The 20220-nt window shown below is 45.3% G+C and overlaps 1 protein-coding gene across 3 annotated transcripts in view; it reads left to right on the top strand.

Annotated features, from left to right (window-relative positions):
• The window catches only part of LOC8040329 (cellular tumor antigen p53), a 53032-nt gene that overhangs the window by 8326 nt on the left and 24486 nt on the right, over nucleotides 1-20220 (top strand). Inside the window, exons 2-4 of one of the 3 annotated variants that reach the window (XM_029974712.4) lie at nucleotides 1076-1188; nucleotides 17100-17193; nucleotides 18767-18867. In XM_029974712.4, coding sequence (XP_029830572.3) covers nucleotides 1076-1188; nucleotides 17100-17193; nucleotides 18767-18867 — 308 coding nt within the window. Of the gene's footprint in view, nucleotides 1-1075; nucleotides 1189-14411; nucleotides 14579-14608; nucleotides 14690-17099; nucleotides 17194-18766; nucleotides 18868-20220 lie in introns of those variants that run through there. The other 2 variants (XM_042290859.1, XM_042290860.1) reach the window with 2 other exon arrangements.

Raw genomic sequence — 20220 nt, 5'->3', positions numbered from 1 at the left:
CAACTTTCCTCCTGTGCTGAGAACCAGAAGCAGATCCTCTTTGAATGTGACGGCCCTCATCGCTGACAACTTGCTTCTCCACAAGCTTGCAGAAAATCATCTGATCCTCGGGTGTCCTTTGACATTATAAATTTTTCACTGGCAACTGTGTTCCCGAAATTCTGAAACAGATGTCGGAAACGTTGGTGCATGTTTCTGTTCGATGGCTGTCATCGTTGCCTACTTAAAGTTTGCATGTAATTGTCACATCAGGGGCAGTAAAACTTGCTGCAGCCTGAGCAATGTTTCGGTAGGTTTGGGGCCTTTTGTACGTTGCTCTTCGGGGTTGGTTTTGAGAAATGTGCGGGGACATTCGAAAACAAACGTGGCACAGCATTCTTAGGACGTCTTCAACACCACCTCTCATGCGCTCTACAAAATGATGTTACGCCGGGAAGCGAGTTTCCAAACTAACCCCGTCTAATAGCGTTGCCACGTGACTTCTGGCAACTTTCTCCTCCTCTACATTTCTCTCCCCTCCTCTTTACACATTGTCCACATGTCGAGGCAGTGAGCTTCCATGCTCATGTTTTGGTTTCAGTCAGTTGAGTTTTTTATTGCTTTATTAATAAATATATGTTACTCTGCAACAAAATATTGATTGGGTAGTCTTCTGACAACATTGCCTAGCAAAAAATCTAAAAAACTTTTTTCGAGAGGTGCCAGTATTCATTTATGGGCGAATGGAGTATAGTGTTGGTGCAATAAATATGTCTATGGGAATGCAACAATTGTGTCCAAGCTTTGTTTTGGTCCCTCCTTTGTGTCTTTGGTTTCTTTCTTGCACCTAAGTCTTGATAATCTACCACTATGGCTCAAGTCTACCCCCACGGCTTTATTTTTACAAACCTTTTCATTTCGCCTTGTTTTGTACTTGCTCACTATTTCTCATTACCCTACGTCTCTTGGAGGGCTTTGTTGTGGGAATGCTGTTCATACTGACTCGTCTGTTGTAGTTGAGAATGTTTGTGTTTTCTGAATATAAGGACCAATAGATGGAGCTGGTTGTGACACGGTTGCCCATACCTCATTTCAGCTGGAGAGTGACACTGAGGTACTGACACCGTCTGATGACCTCGTTTTTATAAGCCAAGAGACGTTGAATCACATCTTACGAGAGTTGCCTGTGGACGTCCTCAACGTTGAACGGTAAGTTCACTATAATGTTCGTATTTGGGAACTAGCATGGGTAACAACATGTTGTAAACTTATACTTTATGTTGGTGGGCTTGATGTTTTGAAATTTTGTAAAGTGTGGCTTTTGTAACTATTTTGCAGGCACAAAATTGTGCGATTAAAGATGGTATGCAATGAGATTGTTACCATGCAGTGATATATTCACATGATGAAGTTTTATTTTTTAAGTTCGGGAATTTGTGAAAATTAAGTCGTTTACAGTTTTGCGTGCTGCCATGTTTTGGACTGATGATTATGCCAGTGGTTTTTCCCTGCAACTTGCAAAGAGGATTGGGCATTGCACTTTTTACTTCTGTTTTGTTTTATTCTGTCCGGTGACATATGTTCATGTTACATTTTTGCAACCCGAAATGGCAATGGGGTTTGAGCAGTAGTGCACCATTGTTATTTCAAATATCCAGATGTTAAGAAACACAATTGATATCTGTGAGTTTTCTTGGTAACCTGCTGCACTGCAGGCTGCGCGAGTTGGCAACAGCTCCAAAACTGGCATGCGGCCAGTCCTGGTGCGGTTTTGGAGGGATCCCCTGAAAATACAAGACAGTGAAATAGTCTATGTAGAAAAGATACAAATATCTGGGAGTATGGCTCAAAGGGGGAAGGAAATACCTAGAGGAACATGAATAAAATATAATTAGAAAAGAGAAAAGAAGTTCAGGTATCATGAAACTCTAGGCATTATGGAATTATAATAAGTGGGGTATATGGAATAAGCAATGGGGTACTGTATATGAGATCAGAGGTATCAGTACTGGAAATTTGACAAAGGAGCTTTGGCAGGTTAGCAGTGGGAGCGCACAGGAACACGCCAAATGAGTGAGTGCAGGGGGACATGGGCTGATCGTCCTTTAAGAGCAGGGAGGCAGTCACTATTGAAATTTGAAGAAAGGTTAACTAAAATGGATGATGCCCTGTGGGCACAGGAAGTATTCAAGTATTTATACAGGAAAAATTTAAACACAAAATGACTGAACTGAACCTGAAGGCTGACATTTAAAGGGGTACGGAAACCAAATTCTGGAGCTCATTTCTTTGTTTCAACACGACGCAGGTAGCAGCACAACCACACAAACATAAATATTGCGCTAGAAAACGCAAGAAAACATATTTTGAAGTGAATTAAACGATAATCAAAAACCACCTGGTAGTTGGTTATGAAGCTTCAATGGAATGTCGTGACGACAACATGCCTCTGAAAGCAGCGCCGCAGCGGTATGTCCGCTCACTGGTATAGATTGCCTAGGCCTGAACGCAATACTGAGGCGTCTTGATGGAAAGAGCCAAAACGAAGTGAGCCACCTTGGTTTCAGCTCTCGCGCGACGTGCAAACGCGTGCTTCGGTTGTTCTCAGGTTTGGTGCGCGTGCTGGCCCCGCGATATCTACAGCCCTTGGGTACTTCGACAAAGCGAGATTGTAACGCGTTGACGCCTCCAAGTGGCAAAACTCGTCACTACGGTACGCTTGGTCGTCCGAGGCATGATGACGTCAAGACGTCTGCCGGATCTCCCGAGATGCATCGCGCTCCTCCATGGCTGATTTTGAAGTGCTCGCCAAAATCGCGGCATTTAGAGCATAAAATATAGCCATCTGCTCAAAATACGACCGTGCGATTATTCATTACAGGCTTAGCTGATCATATTGAACTCATTTCTTGATGTTTTCTCTATATTTCAAGTTTCGATTCCGTATCCCTTTAAGTACCCATACATTAGTGTTTGGGCTGAGCAGACCAGTCCAGTGAAAAAGGGAGCAAAAAAGGAATAAAAAGAAAATGAAAAAAAAAAAATCGGCTTTAACGATGGGCAGGTTACAAAAACAAAGACATAAAAAAGTAATACATGTTGAGTTCTTTGCTGTTTGAGGTGAGAACGGGAGTGTTAAGGACAAAGACCACTCATCTCTATGAAGATTTTGTGGATCGCTGATTCAGAAAATGTGTTTCCCAAATGCGGCCACCGGTTGGCCATCTTACATCACCTGCCTACAGCATTGTCAAGCCTGGAAAGCTACCATCTGTGGAGCACATTTCGTGCTCAATCACCGTCGTTTGTCGATGCAGTTTTGGAAAACTTTATATAAACTGTTGAACAGTAGCCCTTCGGGATCCTGAGTGTTTCACAAAACCACAGCGACCCAGGCTTGAGCAAAACTGGATTGAGTCGACAACATGCATGGCCAGTGAGCCAGTGGCCTGAGATCAACAGCAGCTGGTTTTACATGGTGTGTGCCATGAAATGTTTTTGGCCTTCGAAAGCATGGACAGCGATCAAGTATCAATATCCTAGATATTATTGCAATCTTCTGGGGGAAGTTTCGTGAGTGAGACGCTCCTCAAGATGAACCCTGAGTAGCGTTTCTCCTCCAGTTGACTTCGTAACTTGTATCCCCCACTGGCTGAGTAATGAGTTCAGGTTCGAGAGTCTCAGTGTGGTTTGAAATATGGACTGTCTACATTCCGTTGCAGCATAAAGTAGAAGGGGGATTTAGGGTCGCGAGCACAAGCTCATGGTCCTGACGGGCGCCCTCACTCGTGCAGCTGAGCCATATTGAAAACATAAAGGTTGCACTCACACTACTTTTAACAATGAATGGGGTGGTGGTATAGTCTAACAAGAGTTCTGAAAGGAGGCTCCCTGCGGACCTGTTCAATTGACCGCTCTTGCAGGGGCAGGCACAAACGCCGGGCATCACGGTTAAAGCACAGTGGAGCGGATGTTGGGAAGTATTTAATAGTTATAATTACTAGTATGATTTCTGCAGGTCGTATAGCAACAGGCGGTACCGAAAAATGAAATACAAGCGCTTCTCGCACGTAACAAGAACTAGAGCCACTCAATTAGGTACGCTTTAAGTATAGGCACTCCATTCCTAAATTCTCTTGTGGACGCCGTCATTTTGGTGCTTAGTACGGAGCGGACACAATTGGCGATCAATACTGTAGAGAAAGTCACTCATCAAGCCGGCAGCAAACTGAAGCGAACTCGCTCCGTTCCATTATTTATTTATAAACCTAAACGTCTGGCTCCCTCTGGATTAGTAGTTCAGGGGTGGAAGCGCTGAGCCAATTGCGCCATTGTGCACCAATCCACTTTTGCTGCGCCATCCCGCTCCCAAAGCACATGTTGCGCCAAAACCAACCGAACAAGTTTTTTTTTTGAAGGTTATATTTAATTGGAGTACTCTTTTTTTATTGGCTACAGTGGTTTACCGTGTTGTATTTGTTTAGGTAATTTCGAAAAAAAAATAGGGACTTTTAGCAAACTGTTGCCGCGTACCGTGCACTATCGGAGCCTTTGAAGCATGCGCCCGAGTGATACTGCGACCGCGGGACGCGCGCTTAAAAGCATGTTTCAGAAACTCCGGTAGTGCGCGATATGCGGTAACGGTTTGCTAAAAGGCCCTATTGCTTTGAAACCACCATACCGATGTGGTCATGTCAACAGAGTGGAAGCCTGATCTCCGAAAATGGCACATGCACAGGTCGCTTTGTCAGAGTACTCATATGAACTCTGACAAACGACGAGACGATGCTTCGATGCATCGTTTCGTCATTCGCTTAATCTTTTTTTTTTTTTTTGCGTACAGTGGCATTGAGCATGACTGAGTGTATTCGAAATATGACACACATGCATTAAATCGCCGTAAAGTCTCATACAAACGCCCGCCCCCCAAAAATCACACATCCTGTTTTTGTTTTTTTTATTATTATTTTATCTATTGCGTGATTTGCGGTATCGGTACTCGACAAGCGTGCTCGCCGCGGGTTGCCTTGTGCTTATCCCACCATGACACGCGAATCTGCAACATCCGTGCTATGCGGGGCATCCCTTCCCACAACTTGCAAATTCCAAATTCGTTCCCGCTTTTTTTTTTTTTTGTCTGTTGTTTTTGCGCGCGATATCGGTTCCTTTGACACCTGAGTTTGAGGGGGCCGAGTTCTTGCGTCTATATCGCACTGTGAAGCGCGAATGCGCTGCATCCGCGTTCTGCTGCCGTACCCGTGACAGGGGAGTTCCTACGAATTCCCACATACTTATTGCACACGCCAGTTTGCCGTGTCTGCGATATGTATCAGTAACGAAAAGACAGTGAGTGCGCAGGCGAGCTGGTGATAGCTAATCAGGATGTTTAAAACCCGAGACTGTGTTGAGAGAAAAGTTGAGAAATTTTGAAGTTGAAGAGGTCCCATTTCACATAGCTTGTAGTGCCCCCCCCCCCCCACAAACACGCACGCACATGCACACACACACAAACATTATTTACCTTTTCATTTTGGGTGGGCATTCTTTCAGGACCTTATGGTATATAAATGTGCATAAGAGCTTGCTGGCATTTGTTCACATATCATCTAATTTCTTGGGAAAGCCATAACTATGCTCTATAAAATTATACGTTTGGCATAATATATATTTATTTTTGCGTGTTTGGGGTGAGTGCTTTTGCTGAGACTGCTTCCGCGTTCCTTATTCGTGTCGTAAACGTAACATATGAAAGCGATAATTGGTTGGCTCGATCATCTCTAGAGTTTCTTGTAAATGATGTGCGTGGCAAATACACCTGCTGGCACCCAAACAGCAAGTGGGCAGGGGGCCAAGGAGAACAGTGGGGATGTCCTGCTGTGTAAAACAAGTTCTAAACCATTGTGCTAGAACGCATCCAAGCAATACGAAGAGCAAGTCGTCTGCTTCTTGCACAGGAGATGCGGTGACTTCAGGACGATGCTGAGCTCTGATTGGTTTTGATTGAAATGATAGTGGGTAGACCTCATGCTAGGTGGATATACCCAGTATTTTTTTTAATCAGCCAATAAGAGCTCGGCGTTTTGACGTCACGCAACCCCTGTGCAAGAAGCAGACAAACTTGCACTCCTCATTGACTTAAGGAAAACCTTCCGTTTTAAGGTCTTACTTGCTAGTTTTGTCAGTCATTTTTTTTTTATTAAACTCCTAATCAAGCTTTCTTGTTTCTATTTAGTCATTGATGCCTCTTTTAGTAAGTGTTAATTAAGAGTATGAGTATGAGCAGGAATGGTACAGGTGGTATCATGAAGTTTTCAACATTTTGCATTTGTACTTTTTTCAGATAGAGTAGATTTGTTCTCTGTTGAGTATCGGAATACTTTTGATTTCTATACTCTGTTCAGAGTATTGGAATACTTCTGTTTGCTAAACAGGGATTTGAAACATTTGTATTTCCTAATGATGAACTATGGTCAGTATTGGACTTTATTTCATACCATGCTATTGCAGCTTGAAATGGTTTTGTTTTTAACTTATGAAACATGCAATTTAGGTTGTTAAACAGTGAAAATGTCTTGTTTTCATGAGGCTTAAGTTGTTTTTCTTTAGTTGTCTATGCTTACTATTGTAAATCCATGAAAGGAACCAACCCCCTACCGCCAGGACAGTTCTCGATGGCAGCCATTCAAATATTTTTTTTCTTGCTATGGACTGGAATGTATGAAAGATTATGCTTGGAAATGGTTCTGGAACGTCACATAGAGATGATTTTTTATTTATTTTTCTTTTTGTATTTAGAAAAACACATCTGTGCTTATAGCACCAAGCATGCAGCTCCAAGATTTGCTTATACTGCTACGAAACTCGATTTTTGTTGCTCCTGAGCTGCTCCAAAGGGGCACCTTTGCTGCTCACAGACCTGCTCCGAAAGACTGAAGCTTGCTCCCACTCCTGTAGTTTTAATGTTAGGTGCGCCACTCTACATCCCCCCCCCCCCCCCCTTTTAACAAACATTTACATCTAACAAAGTTTACAAAATGAAATGCCATTGAGTGATGACCCCCGCCGACATCGGGTTCTCTTGACTTCGCCAAGATGTGTCTTTGCCAGGGTGTCAGGGAGCGAGAAGAAAAAGCCCCACCTGCCCCTCTCCCGAAGACTGGTCTTGTAGGAGCACCGTACCAAACCCAAGCGAGCTGGCATCTGCCGACACGATAGTAGGTAGTGCTGGGTGGTACCTGGCCATGCAGATGTACCTCGGAAGACAGCATCTTCTTCAGCTTCAGAAAGGCAGCCTGCTGATCTGGTTCCTAAGTCAAGATGCTGTTCTTGCTCAGCAAGGCTCGAAGAGGAGCAGTTGTGTCGGAGAGGTGTGGTAAAAACCTGCTCACGTGGTTCACCGCCCCGAGAAGTCTCCAGATGCCTCCGACGTCCACCGGTAATTCCATTTTTTGAACCGCTTTGCACCTCTTGGGGTCTGGTGAGATGCCATGCTCGCTGAAGATGACGCCCAGGATGTAAATGCTGGTCATGCTAAATTTGCACTTCTCTCTCCTGAGCGTCAGGCCTGCCTTGCTCAAGTGCTGCAACACATCCTTCAGGCATTGGTCATGCTCGGCCCGGTCTCGGCGAACGCAAGGATATCGTCAATCATATCGACGGCGCCCGTCTGGCCTTCCTAAATGTTGGCCATCACGTGCTAAAAATACTCAAGCACCGAGGTGATGCCAAAAGGCAAGACGGCGGAAGCAGTAATGCCCAAAAGAAGTTATGAAAGTTGTCATCTCTTGACAACCCTGAGTCAACTTGACAACCTTCAGTCAACTTGACTTGGTGAAAGCTGGACGTTGCATCGAGCTTTGAGAGCACTCGTGCATCCCCGAGGAGACCCAAGACTTGGTCGACCGTGGGCAAGACGTGGCATTCGCAGAGGACAACCTTGTTTAGCTTCATAAGGTCCGCGCACAGTTGGTACCCGCCAGATGATTTCGGCACCACCACGAGCCCAGCACATCACGGCGTTAAGTTAAAAACACAACAAATTACCCCTTTGCTTTCCATCTTGTCCAGCTCAGACTTGACCACGTCCCTCAATGGAATTGGGATGTGTCTTGCAATAAGCAATAAGAACAGAACAGCATCAGGCTGCAGGTGGTTTGTATTTCTGCCGTAAAGCTCACCGAGGCCTTGAAACAGCTCGGATGGAACAACCACTTCAGCTTGCTGCTGAGAAACCTCCTGGGATGTGGTCTACAAACTACACAACTCCAAAAGCTTGGATAGCAGGGAACCCCAAAAGAGGCACAGCTTGGGAACAGACGACATACAACTGCTGCGTCGCACACTTGTCCTTCCACACAAACTGGCCATGAAGGTCCCCAGAACTTCCAGTGGGTGTCCACTAGGACCAATCAGCTCTTCATCCGGTCGTTGGAGATGCACCGGGATTCCCGAGAATGTGTTCGGCACAACGGACACCTCGGCACCGCTCCCTACTGTGAACTTCAAGGCCAGTCCATTGACCTCCACCTCGACGAACTGGTTTCTGGGGCCGCCCCTTGTGCTGGCAGCCACGAGTTCCACCATCCAACTTGCCTTTTTTTGAGTAGCAATCGCAGTCGACAGACAAGCGCAGGCACAATCGAGGAGACCATCCACAGTAGATGCAGAGAGAGGGACTCGAGCCACCCACTGCCTGCGCTTGTCTTGGTGGATGGTGCTTTTTCACCTTGGCCGCATCGATATTCAATGCGGTTGTCCTCTTTGCCGATGACTCCTGAAGTTGTCGTTCCATTTCGGAATCTTCGTGCTAATGCACTTAAACGAGAACCTCTTTGAGCGTCAATTTCGAGTTTCTGCCAAGTCGGTCTGAAAACTTAGAATCAAGCAAACCAGCCACAGATCGGTCCCTTATCAGACGATCCTTAACTTCCGATGGGCGGTAGTTGCAATGCTTTGCCATGTTACAAAGGTCCGTGTAAAAGTGTCCACTGACTCACCGGGTCGCTGAAGGCGTCTAAGGAAACGTGCACTTTCGTACATCTAGTTCACGGGGTGTACGAAATGGTAGCCAAACTTTTCCTTGACCTTGGCGTAGTTGCCGAGCTTGTCATCCCCAGGTGCAGGAGACGTCGGAATGTTTTCAGCTTGAGGTCCCATGCAGTAAAGTTCGAGTGAGCACTTTCTCTTTTACTGCATAGAGTCCCGAAGCAGATGAGTAGTCCTCGAAGCGCTGTACCCATTGTGGCCACTGACCCACATTCTTGAACTCAAACTGTCGCGGATGCTGAACGACGAAGCTGCAGGGTGTGGACGCCATCAATTTCAGTGACTCGTTGCTGCCGCTGGCAGTCATTGTGCAGTCCGAACTTTGGTGCTGCGATAGTCGAGACCGCCTCTGTGGAATCGGAGACTAGCGGTGCCGTGGGCTGCTGCCGCTTTTGACATCCCTTAGAGAAAGCCACTCCTCAGGCCGGCGGCCGACAGCAAACTGAAGCAAACTCGCTCTGTTCCTTTATTTATCTATGAACTTAAGAAACGTGTGGCACCCTCTGGATTAATAGTTTTAATGTTAGGTGCACCACTCTACAGTTACGAATAGAAAATACGACTTCCTGAGTTTTAGATGCGGTGTCAGGAAGCTCAGGCGACACCATTTTGCACTCGCGCACTGGTTTAAAATTTATTGAAAACAGAAAAGCGTTTCTTACAATTTCAGATAGAGCTTCTGGGGGGGATCGATGGCCGAGTGGGCTGAAGCGCACACCCAGCTCGACGCGCGTGGAGCGAAAGCTCGCCCTGTAGAACCCAGGGATCCTGGGTTTGAGCCCCACCCCTGCCCGTTTCGATCTGGATGAGCATCGTACCGGCGTGCGGTCGTGTATCACTACTGCATGGTGCACGTTAAAGACCCCAGGCTAGCGGTTGTACTGCACTGGCTAAATTGCTCATGTACAGCGTGTGACTCGTCGCAACTTTAATGGCAGACCAACTACACGCTGTATAAATATCCCCACAACCCAATTATTAGATAGAGCTTCAGACAATTGGCAACAAAAGCACCAAGGAGACTGTAGTGTTGTTGCTCTAAAGCGTAGCTTATTTAGTGGCTCTAATAAGAATGCAATAAATAAGACCTTATCAAGCTTCACTGGCCCAGCAAAATCACAATGTGCAAATATCTGGACCTTATTTGTGTCCCCACGCTGCACATCATGAATTGTCTGGCTTGATGGTGCTGTCAGATTTTTAAATAGCACGAAGCCGTTAGCTTGGTTAGTCGAATTATGTGGTTGTCGGCTGATCCGGTGTCGAACATTCGTTCATGGGTACCTCTGAAAAGTTGGGACTGTTCCTTGGCGAGCTGGTGTAGGTCAGTGCACACAATGGCATCTCGTAGGCCTGGTCGGGCCTTTTGAAGCACTGTTGCCGGCCTCCAGCCTCTTTAAGCACTTCTCTGTGATTTTGCAGATGGCCACCACACTTGATGAGAGCACGAGTAGACTGCCTCAATTTTTTCTTCTCAGGAGCTGGCCACCAGTCCCTCGTTGCTCTTGCAAGGCTGTCAGGCAGTCTGGGCAGGTTATTTTTGTTAGCGGCATGCAGACAAGATAGCCAGCAATGGAATCTACGGCATTCTCCATGTACACGGACAGAGTCATGGTGTTTGCAACATCCACATAGTCGTGGTCCTCTTCCTATGGGGGAGACGATCATCCCAAAGTGGCGGGCTGCTGTGTGGTCGTCCAACAAAGCATCGTGGGCCGTGTCTTCACGATCATCTGCCCTTGAGGTCACGTGCAGGATGCTGGTCTGATCTTACATCGAGCAGTTCCCTCTTGCCTGTTGCACCTCGTGACTCACAAGGAGCCTTTTGTATTCAGCCTGAAGAGCTGTCTGGTTATTATTCCAGCCATCTTTGCTCCTGATGGCACCGAAGAATAGCTGAGAGTGGTCCTGGCTGCACTTGTAGGTGAGCAGGTACCTCATGAGGGGTTCTTGGCCACCCAACAGGTCTTCGCAGAGACCCTCGGAGCTGTTTATGGCCAGGGGAAATCCCGGGAAAGCGGTCTTCCTGTTGGTTAGACAGGCCGGCCAGTGACGTCCTTCACGGTGAGGATGTAGCTGTCTGTTTCTTCAAAGAAGGGCTTCCAGATGTGGTGTGTTCAGCCTCAAGGGTGCTTTGAAGCTCTTGGCTAAGGGGTTTCTCAAATTCATTGTGTTCAACAGCTTGTCAAAGATTCTGATCAGCTTTACCGTTGCCTCGCCGCCGGCAAAGGTTCGGTTCTTGAGGCTAAGGTTGCTAAAGTTCAAAGCGTCGGCAACGCTTGAGCTCATTGCTTGCGCTGCATGGTTCACCTTCATTTTTTGGCATCTCCACTCCACATGGGCTGGTTAAGCTTAATATTGCCAGCAACGAGACCTTCTTTTTGAAGTTTGTTTGAGGGGGGACACTACCCAGAAAAGTAAACTTTTGTGCCGCTTGCTTGATTTCAATCAAATTATCGGTGGAAGTTTATATGAGTGGCAAGACCATCCCTGCCGAATTCCATTGTCCTATCTCAATTCCAAAAATTGTTACAAATGTTACAGTATGGAAATTAGTGTGTTCGCTTAAAAAGCTATCGTTTTAAAATAAAAGACATTTCTGATTTTTATGGTTAATATAGTCATAGGAATACCCATAGCATATACCCAGCTAGTTATTTTGCTATATTACATTGTTTTTCATAAGTATAACTCCATAAGAAGAACAAAAGATATTTTTTGTGTCTGCACTTTTTTACAATTATAGCTTTTTGAGCATAAAAGAATGTAAAGTAGAAAAACTAACCAGCAGGGCATTTTCCTCACAAAATTCTATCCCAGAAAACCTCCTAAGAATAATTCTTTATTGTGTCATAGGAGAACGATAGTTTTCCTAAAGTGAAATTTATGCCAAAAAGTGTGGAATGTACAAAAATATGTTCAAAATGCTTCAATCTCTACCTTTTCTTTAGCATTAGTCGGTCGAAAGTAATTTATAAAAAATTAACTATGCAGTGTAAACTAATGAAACTTTTTGGGTATGCTCTCTAGACGTTGGTGGATGTAAATATGGCATTTTTCAAAATTACATTTTTTTGCATAATTTTTTTTTTGGGGGGGGGGATAGTGTTCCTTTTTAACTCTTGTATCAGTGTTGCAGAATGGGCACCCATTCCATTCCAGGGATTTTGAACTTCCAACAATTCCATTCCTTTCAACTCCTCAAAATGAAAACATTGAGCCCATTCCCACACTGGCTGAACTCTACTATTCCATTCCTTTAATTACTAAACGGAAAAAAATGTCAATTGGCAGCCACACTGTGTTCGTTATGAAAAAGCAGCATAAAGCTGCTGACGTTACCGAGCACGGAGACGACTGAAAAAGTGTGCAAAAGCTCCCTCCTTTCGTTCAGTAGTCCGACGCGGTACCACTCCGCCATGGATGCACCCGTCTCCTCTCAATTTTCCTCCGAAAGGATTTTTCCCCTCGTTCCTCGCCGGAATTGAACTAGCGACCTTTCGTTCTGTAGTCCGACGCGGTACCACTCCGCCATGGGTGCACCAAGAGAAGAAGGGAAGGAGAAACTCTCTTCTCACCGGGACTTTCCTTTGTGTGTCCCAGATTTTCCCAGAAATCGCTATCTCCCTCTAGAAGATTATAGAAGATTAACTTCTTCTCAAAATTCGTACAGAAGCACTTTCCTCTCTCTCTCTCTTTTCCCCGATGGTTCGAAAGCAGCAGCGAGCTCAGCTATGACCGCCAGTGAATGCAACTTATATGGAGTTTCTGCTACTGCGCCTGCGTGCTGGTGGCCTTGACTGTAGAGTTCCGGGTATCGTAGCAGGTTGCGGAGAGCATTGCGGGACGGCAAAAACGATCTACGGAAAGTGACTATTTTTACTAACTATTAATATTCGGGGTAGCATGCATGATCGTGCAGTGTTTTTATTTTTTTTTTAAGAAAAGAGATTGTGCAATATGGAATTTTTCAGGAAAAATTACAAGTTCAGCAGAGAGAAGGTATGAGTTATGGAAACAAGATGTCTCATTTTGTTTTCATCACTTCAGTGTCTTTAGGCGCTTTCATGATCAATTCAAAAACCTCATGGTTGAATTAATTTGGAATGCTTGAGATTTAATCCAGCTCTTCTGAGAAGCAGAAGATATTTGAAACAAGCTGAATTGCAAATTTATAATACAACTTGCAATATTTCGGAAAGCCATCAAAATGGTTTCGTTCCATTATGTTTGACAGAACAAATATCATTTTTTAATTTTTGATTTGAGACTTAAAGGGGTTATGACACGAAAATTAAACGGATAGATTATTCTTTAAATGGAATGGTCATAGGCTACTTAGTATATACACCAAGTTACGCAATTTTTAGAGCTCTGATAATTGCAATATTCAATTTACGAATTTTTATAATTTTCATCTGGCGACCAGGCAACACTGCTCAACTTAGTCACACCATGGTGTCCATAAACCATGTGACCATGAACACTCTCTCATTCTAGGCGCCCCCATGATCGCCCATGCTCTTCTCGTCGCGGTACGAACAAAACCGCTCAAACAGCTCGGTAAACTCAAAGCTAATCTCGCCCTCACCCCCCGGCCGGTTGACCTTCCACCCTGCATGCGCCTGCGAGACATTCCCGGACGACAGTGACCACGGCGAACTCGTCGTCGCTGGAGCTCGTCGCCAGCGGGTCGCAGTCAAAATGAACGGCTTCCAACATCTCTTGATAGCAATCACTCTCATCTCTGCTGTGATTAATGTCGAACACTTCGACAAGGCGATCGATGCCGTAGATGTAATTGTCACAGACCGGATGCTGGTAACGTGGAAGGTAAACGAGGAAGCTGAGGCTCGATACGCCAAGAGAGCCAAGTCTGTGAGTGCGTGCAAGTAGACACCACGCTGGAGGCTGGCTACGTCATCAGCCTCCAGGTCCGCCCGGATCTGCCCCTCCGAGGGGCCCGCATATAAATCGATTTATCCACGAAATTATCGCGCCTTTTTCAAAACAAATTTAGCAGGATTATAGGAACATACAATGGGTCCTAGCAGTATAGTTATGTAATATTTTATTTTTGGCGTGTCATAACCCCTTTAAGCGATATCCGCACAAGGAGTGGAACCATTTTTATCAGTTCCACTCTTTGCTTATGTATTTACTGGCATAATGAATGCACTCGCATAATGAACGCACCTCCCCAAAACGGGTACCAATATTTTGACTTTTTTTTTCCCTCCCGTAAAGAATGCATTTCCAATTTTCGGCTTTGTGAGTCTCGAATTGCGTCCAATTTAGCTAGCCACCAAGTCCATTTTCTTTTGCCGCCAAGCAGTCAGGCCAAGCTAAGCCAAGCCAAGTGAAGCCAAGCCGCTCTCGTAATGGCTGCAAGCGGCTGCAAGTGCGTCGTTGCGGAAGTGATCAACCGCGAAACTGAGCGATGTGCACACTTGACGAAGCTTGAGTCAAGGAATTGCCCAGCCTCGGATATTCTTTGCCTATCGGATGCATTGATGTCAACGAACACGCCGTCGTCTGTGGTCCGCTTTCGACAGTGGGTGAAAGTGGTTAGGCCTAAGAACGGTTGTGTTGCTCTCCGTGCTGAGTGAGCTTCGTAGGGCGCTTTTTCTTCAGGGAAAGGCATGCCAGAAGCGCCTTAAAGAAGGTTTGCAAATTATAGAGCGTGATTACTGTGGCACGCCCACGACCAGCCATGGGCGCACTTCCGTCAGTGGAGACGTGTTACAGTACCCTGCCATGTCATATTGGCACCTAAAATGACATTTACGCAAAGTGTGTACATGCAACAATTTTACCTCGTGTAATGACCCCCCCCCAAAATATGGGTCAATTTTTCGGAGAAAAAAGTGTTCATTATGCAAGTAAATATGGTATGCAAAGGCATGAAACAGACGAAGATTTAACAAATCCATCCATAATAATGTAATAGAATAGGCAAATTTCAATTGCTTATTCTACTGCACGAGTCACCTGGTCATCTCAACTTCTGCTAACTTTTTTTTTCCCCTTGGATGGGTCAGTTGAAAATATTTGTGTTCAGATATTGTAAAGAAATTCAAGAAAGGTAACATTTTCAACAGCTAAGGGGTCACGTATTACCTCCAAAGGATGTTCTGTCAAGTTGAAGATGGTTGGGACAGCGCTCTTTCCTTCCTGTTGTCTCTTCCTTACGTAACTTATTTGCGCTGTTTAAGTCAAGATGTCTATCCAACTTGCCCAGCAACTCATTTTGGTTGGGACTGCACTGGCTTTTAGGTGCAGTCTGTCCAGTTCGGTCAAAACAGTCCTCTTCAAAATGGTCTCAACAAACCATGCTTCTCTCAAATGGCAGACAGTTTTTTTTTGTTATGCTCCGTCCCCACTGTCGGTGGATCTCTGGGCGACTCGTGAGAACCTTAGTCACAAAGAATGATTCTTACAGATTGTACTACCGAGAAACGATATCATGATCAAATGACGCGATACTTACTTGCGGTAAGTCTTCGTCCTATCGTGACTAGGATGGTTTGCACTCTCGATTGCGCAACACATTGGCATGGTGAGCCTCCGTTTGTCGCATCCGACAGCGAATTCCCACACATTGCAATGGGCGGCCCACCTTTTTTAATTAATTGTCATTGTTGAACAGATCCCTTGCGCACAACACACTTGGAGCCAGCACGAACTGCAAGCCGGTCGTGGAACAAACAGGAAAGCACATAGATTCATTTGGTTGGCTGGCATTTTATTTAGAACACTTCTAAACATAGTCATGGTACACACCTCGTATATGGTTAGGATCCTCTAATATTTTCTCAATCAGAGACGCATTCTAAGTTTCCGTGCGTGACTAACACTTGGGGACCAAGGTCAGCATGCAGCGAGCAGATCGCTTCGGCATTAAGGTTTATGCGCGTTACACTTGCAGCGTGTCCCCGAAGGACTGCAATCATATCCATGGCATAGATTCTTGATCGGTATCCACATTTTTGAATGCGCAAAACATCTGAAGGCACACATCGCGTCCACTGTTCGACAGTTTACGTAAAGTTTCACGAAACAACTTCGACGAATGATGGTGATTGAACCCAAAATGTGCTCTATAGATGGTAGCTTTCCAGGCTTGACACACTTCATGTAGGTGATGTAAGATAGCTGACCAGTGGCCGCAATTGTGCAATGGTCTTGAAGTGGGCATCAGTAATCAAGAAAATCCTCATACAAAACAGTGACAAAGATATGTAGGGCTATATTTCGAGAGATACAAATTATGTGCCGTATGCCATAGTGAAAGTGAGACAATCAAATATTTGGTTTTGAGGTGCACAGGGCTTTGCCCCACCCTCCTGAAGAGGTAGCAGTTCTGGCGGACGGGCTGGTTTTTGGTAGCAATGATGGAAGAATGGAGGAGGAGAAGATTACTGTCACAAAAAAGAGGTTAGAAGATTGGTGGAAATTATCCGACAGAGGAAAATTGGGACTCTCTCGCCTTGTGCCTCCGGTCCAAAGTCTTAGCCCTGTCTCCCAGTGGGCCCGGTTTTGAGGTAATGCTGACTAGGTTTGACCAGACAAAAGTTTACATCTCCCTCACCAGTGGGAGAAAGCAGGGGGGATCTTTTTGGTTTTAATGACGAAAATAATCCCTGTAGGAGGGGAACAAGAGGGACAAAGGTCATCCTTGCCCGATCCTTTGAAGGGCATCCTGGTGACATCCCACACATCTTGGTGATAGAAAAATGCAGAGAGGTAGCAAATTAGCTTAGAAGGGCAAGGGGAGGAATCATACTTTCGGTTTCTAGGCTATGTGACGCAAGCTACCGGCCGTTATAAAGGGTACAGCCATTATATATATCATCCGTCCATCTATCATCCATCGGGCCAGTATGGTCCCTCGAGATGTCTAAATCATTTACTAGTGGGCTTTGGAAAAATGGCTTCACCCTCGTTTATTAAAGAGCATGAAACGGAGATCAACATTCTCAGCTCACTGCTGGAACTCCTTGATTGGTGTTCCTGGTAGGTGCACTGGGTTTGCACTGTTCATTTTCTGCATTTGTGTCTGCATCCCATTTCAGCCCCCTGGATGCAAGTGCCATTACAGAGACCGGCTATGAGCTCATCAGAGATGCCGTGGAGGCGACGGATACATTGGCTTTGCCTCTCCACATGGTATATGAAGACCTTTATTTGTTTCCTATTGTTCTTCTGCTCTGTGTGTGCTTGGTGTTGCTGAAGTCTCAAGATGATGCAGAACAGTCTTTCCTTCCTGCTCTCAGTTCTCTGCCCTGGAACAGGGTGTAAATTTATGAGTATGTTCCTATGACGTCCACAGCATCCAAGTAAATGTGGCTTTTGGAGGAAAAAATGTTGAAATATTAGTGAATACCCTGAATGTGGTATTCGTCTACCATATTTATAAAATTTATTTCAGCCAGTTTTGTTCATGTTGTCATTAGAATGGGGACTACACTAGTCTTTGGGTTATTTATGGTGCTCCCCAATTTCTTCCTGTCATTGAGATGGCATTGTTCTTGTGCCATTTTCTTGTCGTTTTTATACTTCAAGCGTCTAGAGCAAGGAGGGTCACATCAGTTGACCAAGGCATGCTATGTTTGTTTATTCTATTTTATAGTAGTATGCACTGCTTGTGGACTGAATATTTTGGTGCTAGTTAACTTGTTTCATGGATTGCATGGGCATGTGTACACTGCAATGAGTGCTGGATCCCCTAGAGGCAAAGTATTTTATACAGCAACCGTTGTTTGATACCGAACAACTGCACCCCCAGCAGTGCTAGCGGTGCTGCACATGCACGATAGGGTGTGGGCAAGGAGCACAGTGTTCTTTATCAACAAAACTATTGGATGCAAAGTTGGCATCAGTGTGCGTCCCTGCGCTCTTATTCACATTGGGATTGTTGATTCTACACCTTCCTAGCAGGATCTGACTACTTTAAATGCCCCAACAAAATGGGCAAGATTCCTTACACTGCAAAGCTTCACACGAATGGTGTGGTGTACGGCGATCCATCTATGTGAACGCCACTGAATGGGCGCTGAAACGTAATTCTCACAATGCTACTCACAATTTTGAGTTGCAACGTCGCTTGTGATAAAAAAAAAACTGTAGACTAAAGCGTGGTTTTCAATGTTGCAACTAAAAATTGTTTTTGATACAAATGAGAGAGGCTAGGGATGGAGACTTAAATGGGAGCGTGCTTCTCTTCTAAAATACAAAGGGGACAGAAACCAAGCCCTCATGAAGGAGGGCAACCTTGTCAGACACAACATATCTCCATTGGAGGAACGCAGTGTTGAGGGCCACATTACCGTAAGTTGCATAAATGAAGCTAACCATAGTGAATACACATAAACAGGAGGGGCCAGTGGGCTTCAGCCTTAAAGACCGACATACAATCTCAGTTTCCTGCAGGGAAGATAATCCTCTTAGCACTCCCCCCCTCCTAAGCTGCAAGGGGAGCCAAGTTGGGGCAAGGTAAAAAGTGGGGAACATAAGAAATTAGGAGGCGGGCAAAAGTGAAAAGTGTGAAGTGCATATCAGCCTTTAAGTGTTAACCATCAAGCAGGGAGCACTATAAGAGATGGCACCTTGCGCTCGTGTTGTTCTCTGCATTGTATGCTGTTCACGGAGCGAGGCATTGAGGGTACAAACTTACCTGTTCTTAATTGTTAGCATGGCACAAGCGAATCATCTTTCTCTGTTCTTTCTTTTTCGCTCTTAGAATCCTGTTGAACCGCTAGTGGAACCACCGCACTTGCTGGAGTTGCGTCCAGTGAACGGCTTCATGCAGCAGCCAGGGAACGATCCGCACAACCCAAGCACGTATGTAAACGTCTCTGGACATGTTTCTACAGTCTTCCGTACATCTTCCCTACAATCTTCCCTACATTCTTCCCTGCATTCTTCGCTACGTTCTTTTGAATTTGCATCGTAGTTCGGTCTGTTACATCATCTCTTAAAGTCAGAACTACTTCGCGGTGCAGTTATGCTTTGTTTCTCTTGTGCAAGCATAGCCAAAGTTACAAGCTTGAGTATGTCGCCCTGAACGATACTGGCACTGCAGGAGCGCACATGCTCGATGGGTACGCTCTAAGCCTGGAGCTCGCTCGTGTAGCTTCTGCTGTGCTTGCGCTTAAAGTGAAGTAAAGTAGATAAGAGCTATTGCTATGTTTTGAAATGTTTGGCATGTATAGTTAGTTTACAGCGAGGGCACACAGTGTGCATGGGCCCCCTACCTTTCCTTGTTGCCTGCACGCCTGGTGTGAACTCACTCGAGTGCAATAAAAAAAACTATTGAACTATTGAACCTAAGGCAGAGTTTAAAGGGGCCATGAAATGATTTTTCAACTTCCTTCTTAGCTTTCCTCCTCATATTACAAATCGTGCAGCATTACCAAAGGCACAGGGGTGAGAGTATACCACTAGCAGTTTAAGAGGAGGGAAAGGAGAAACTCCCCTCTTGCTGGGATTCTCGTTTATGTACCCAAACGTTGCCATTCTCCCCGTAGAAAATTAGCCCGTCGCTTAAAATTAGTACAAAAGTTGCTTCCTCCCCTCTCCCTCCCGTGGCTTCCGCAGTACTGTGCACAACTATCCTTCGTTCACCCTTAAGCTGACAGTGCTGTGGAAGCTACATGCTCATTGGGCCAGTCACGCTCCTATCTTTTGCCATGTGATCACGCTTCCTACCGCATACCCACATGTAGAGAATGGGGTCAGGTGATGAAAGAGAGGCTGCTGATTAATCCAGCAAGCGCGTAGCTCCTGCCGCACTGTCAGTTTGGGGTTGGGGTGAACAGAGTATAGTGAGATAGTATAGTGATGCAGTGCTCAGGTGTAATGCGTGAAGTGGGGCCGGTTGATGTGCTTTGGGTACCACAGATGTGTCATAGTGAAAAGGTGGAAAGCTTTCAAAGGAAAGAGGTACAAAATAGTCCACTATGTATTAAAATTTTCGTACCAAAATGCAAAAAAAAAAAAAAAAAAATTTTATGGCGAAGGTTGGAGTGGGTTTTGACCATGTCTCCTTCCTGTCAAGACAGCACTTTAGGTTTCCATGATGCTTGTTACACCAACACTACTGGCACTGAGGGGTCTTGTGTGTGTCTCTTTTCCAGCTAGCTTTACACTCTAGGAAGTGTCTAAACATGGTATATACTATGTAGCATAAAATAC

This window comes from Ixodes scapularis, unplaced genomic scaffold (genome assembly GCF_016920785.2).
Source record: "Ixodes scapularis isolate PalLabHiFi unplaced genomic scaffold, ASM1692078v2 PGA_scaffold1__304_contigs__length_218370807, whole genome shotgun sequence".
Lineage (NCBI taxonomy): Eukaryota > Metazoa > Arthropoda > Arachnida > Ixodida > Ixodidae > Ixodes > Ixodes scapularis.
This window is presented reverse-complemented; position numbering and strand designations above follow the sequence as displayed.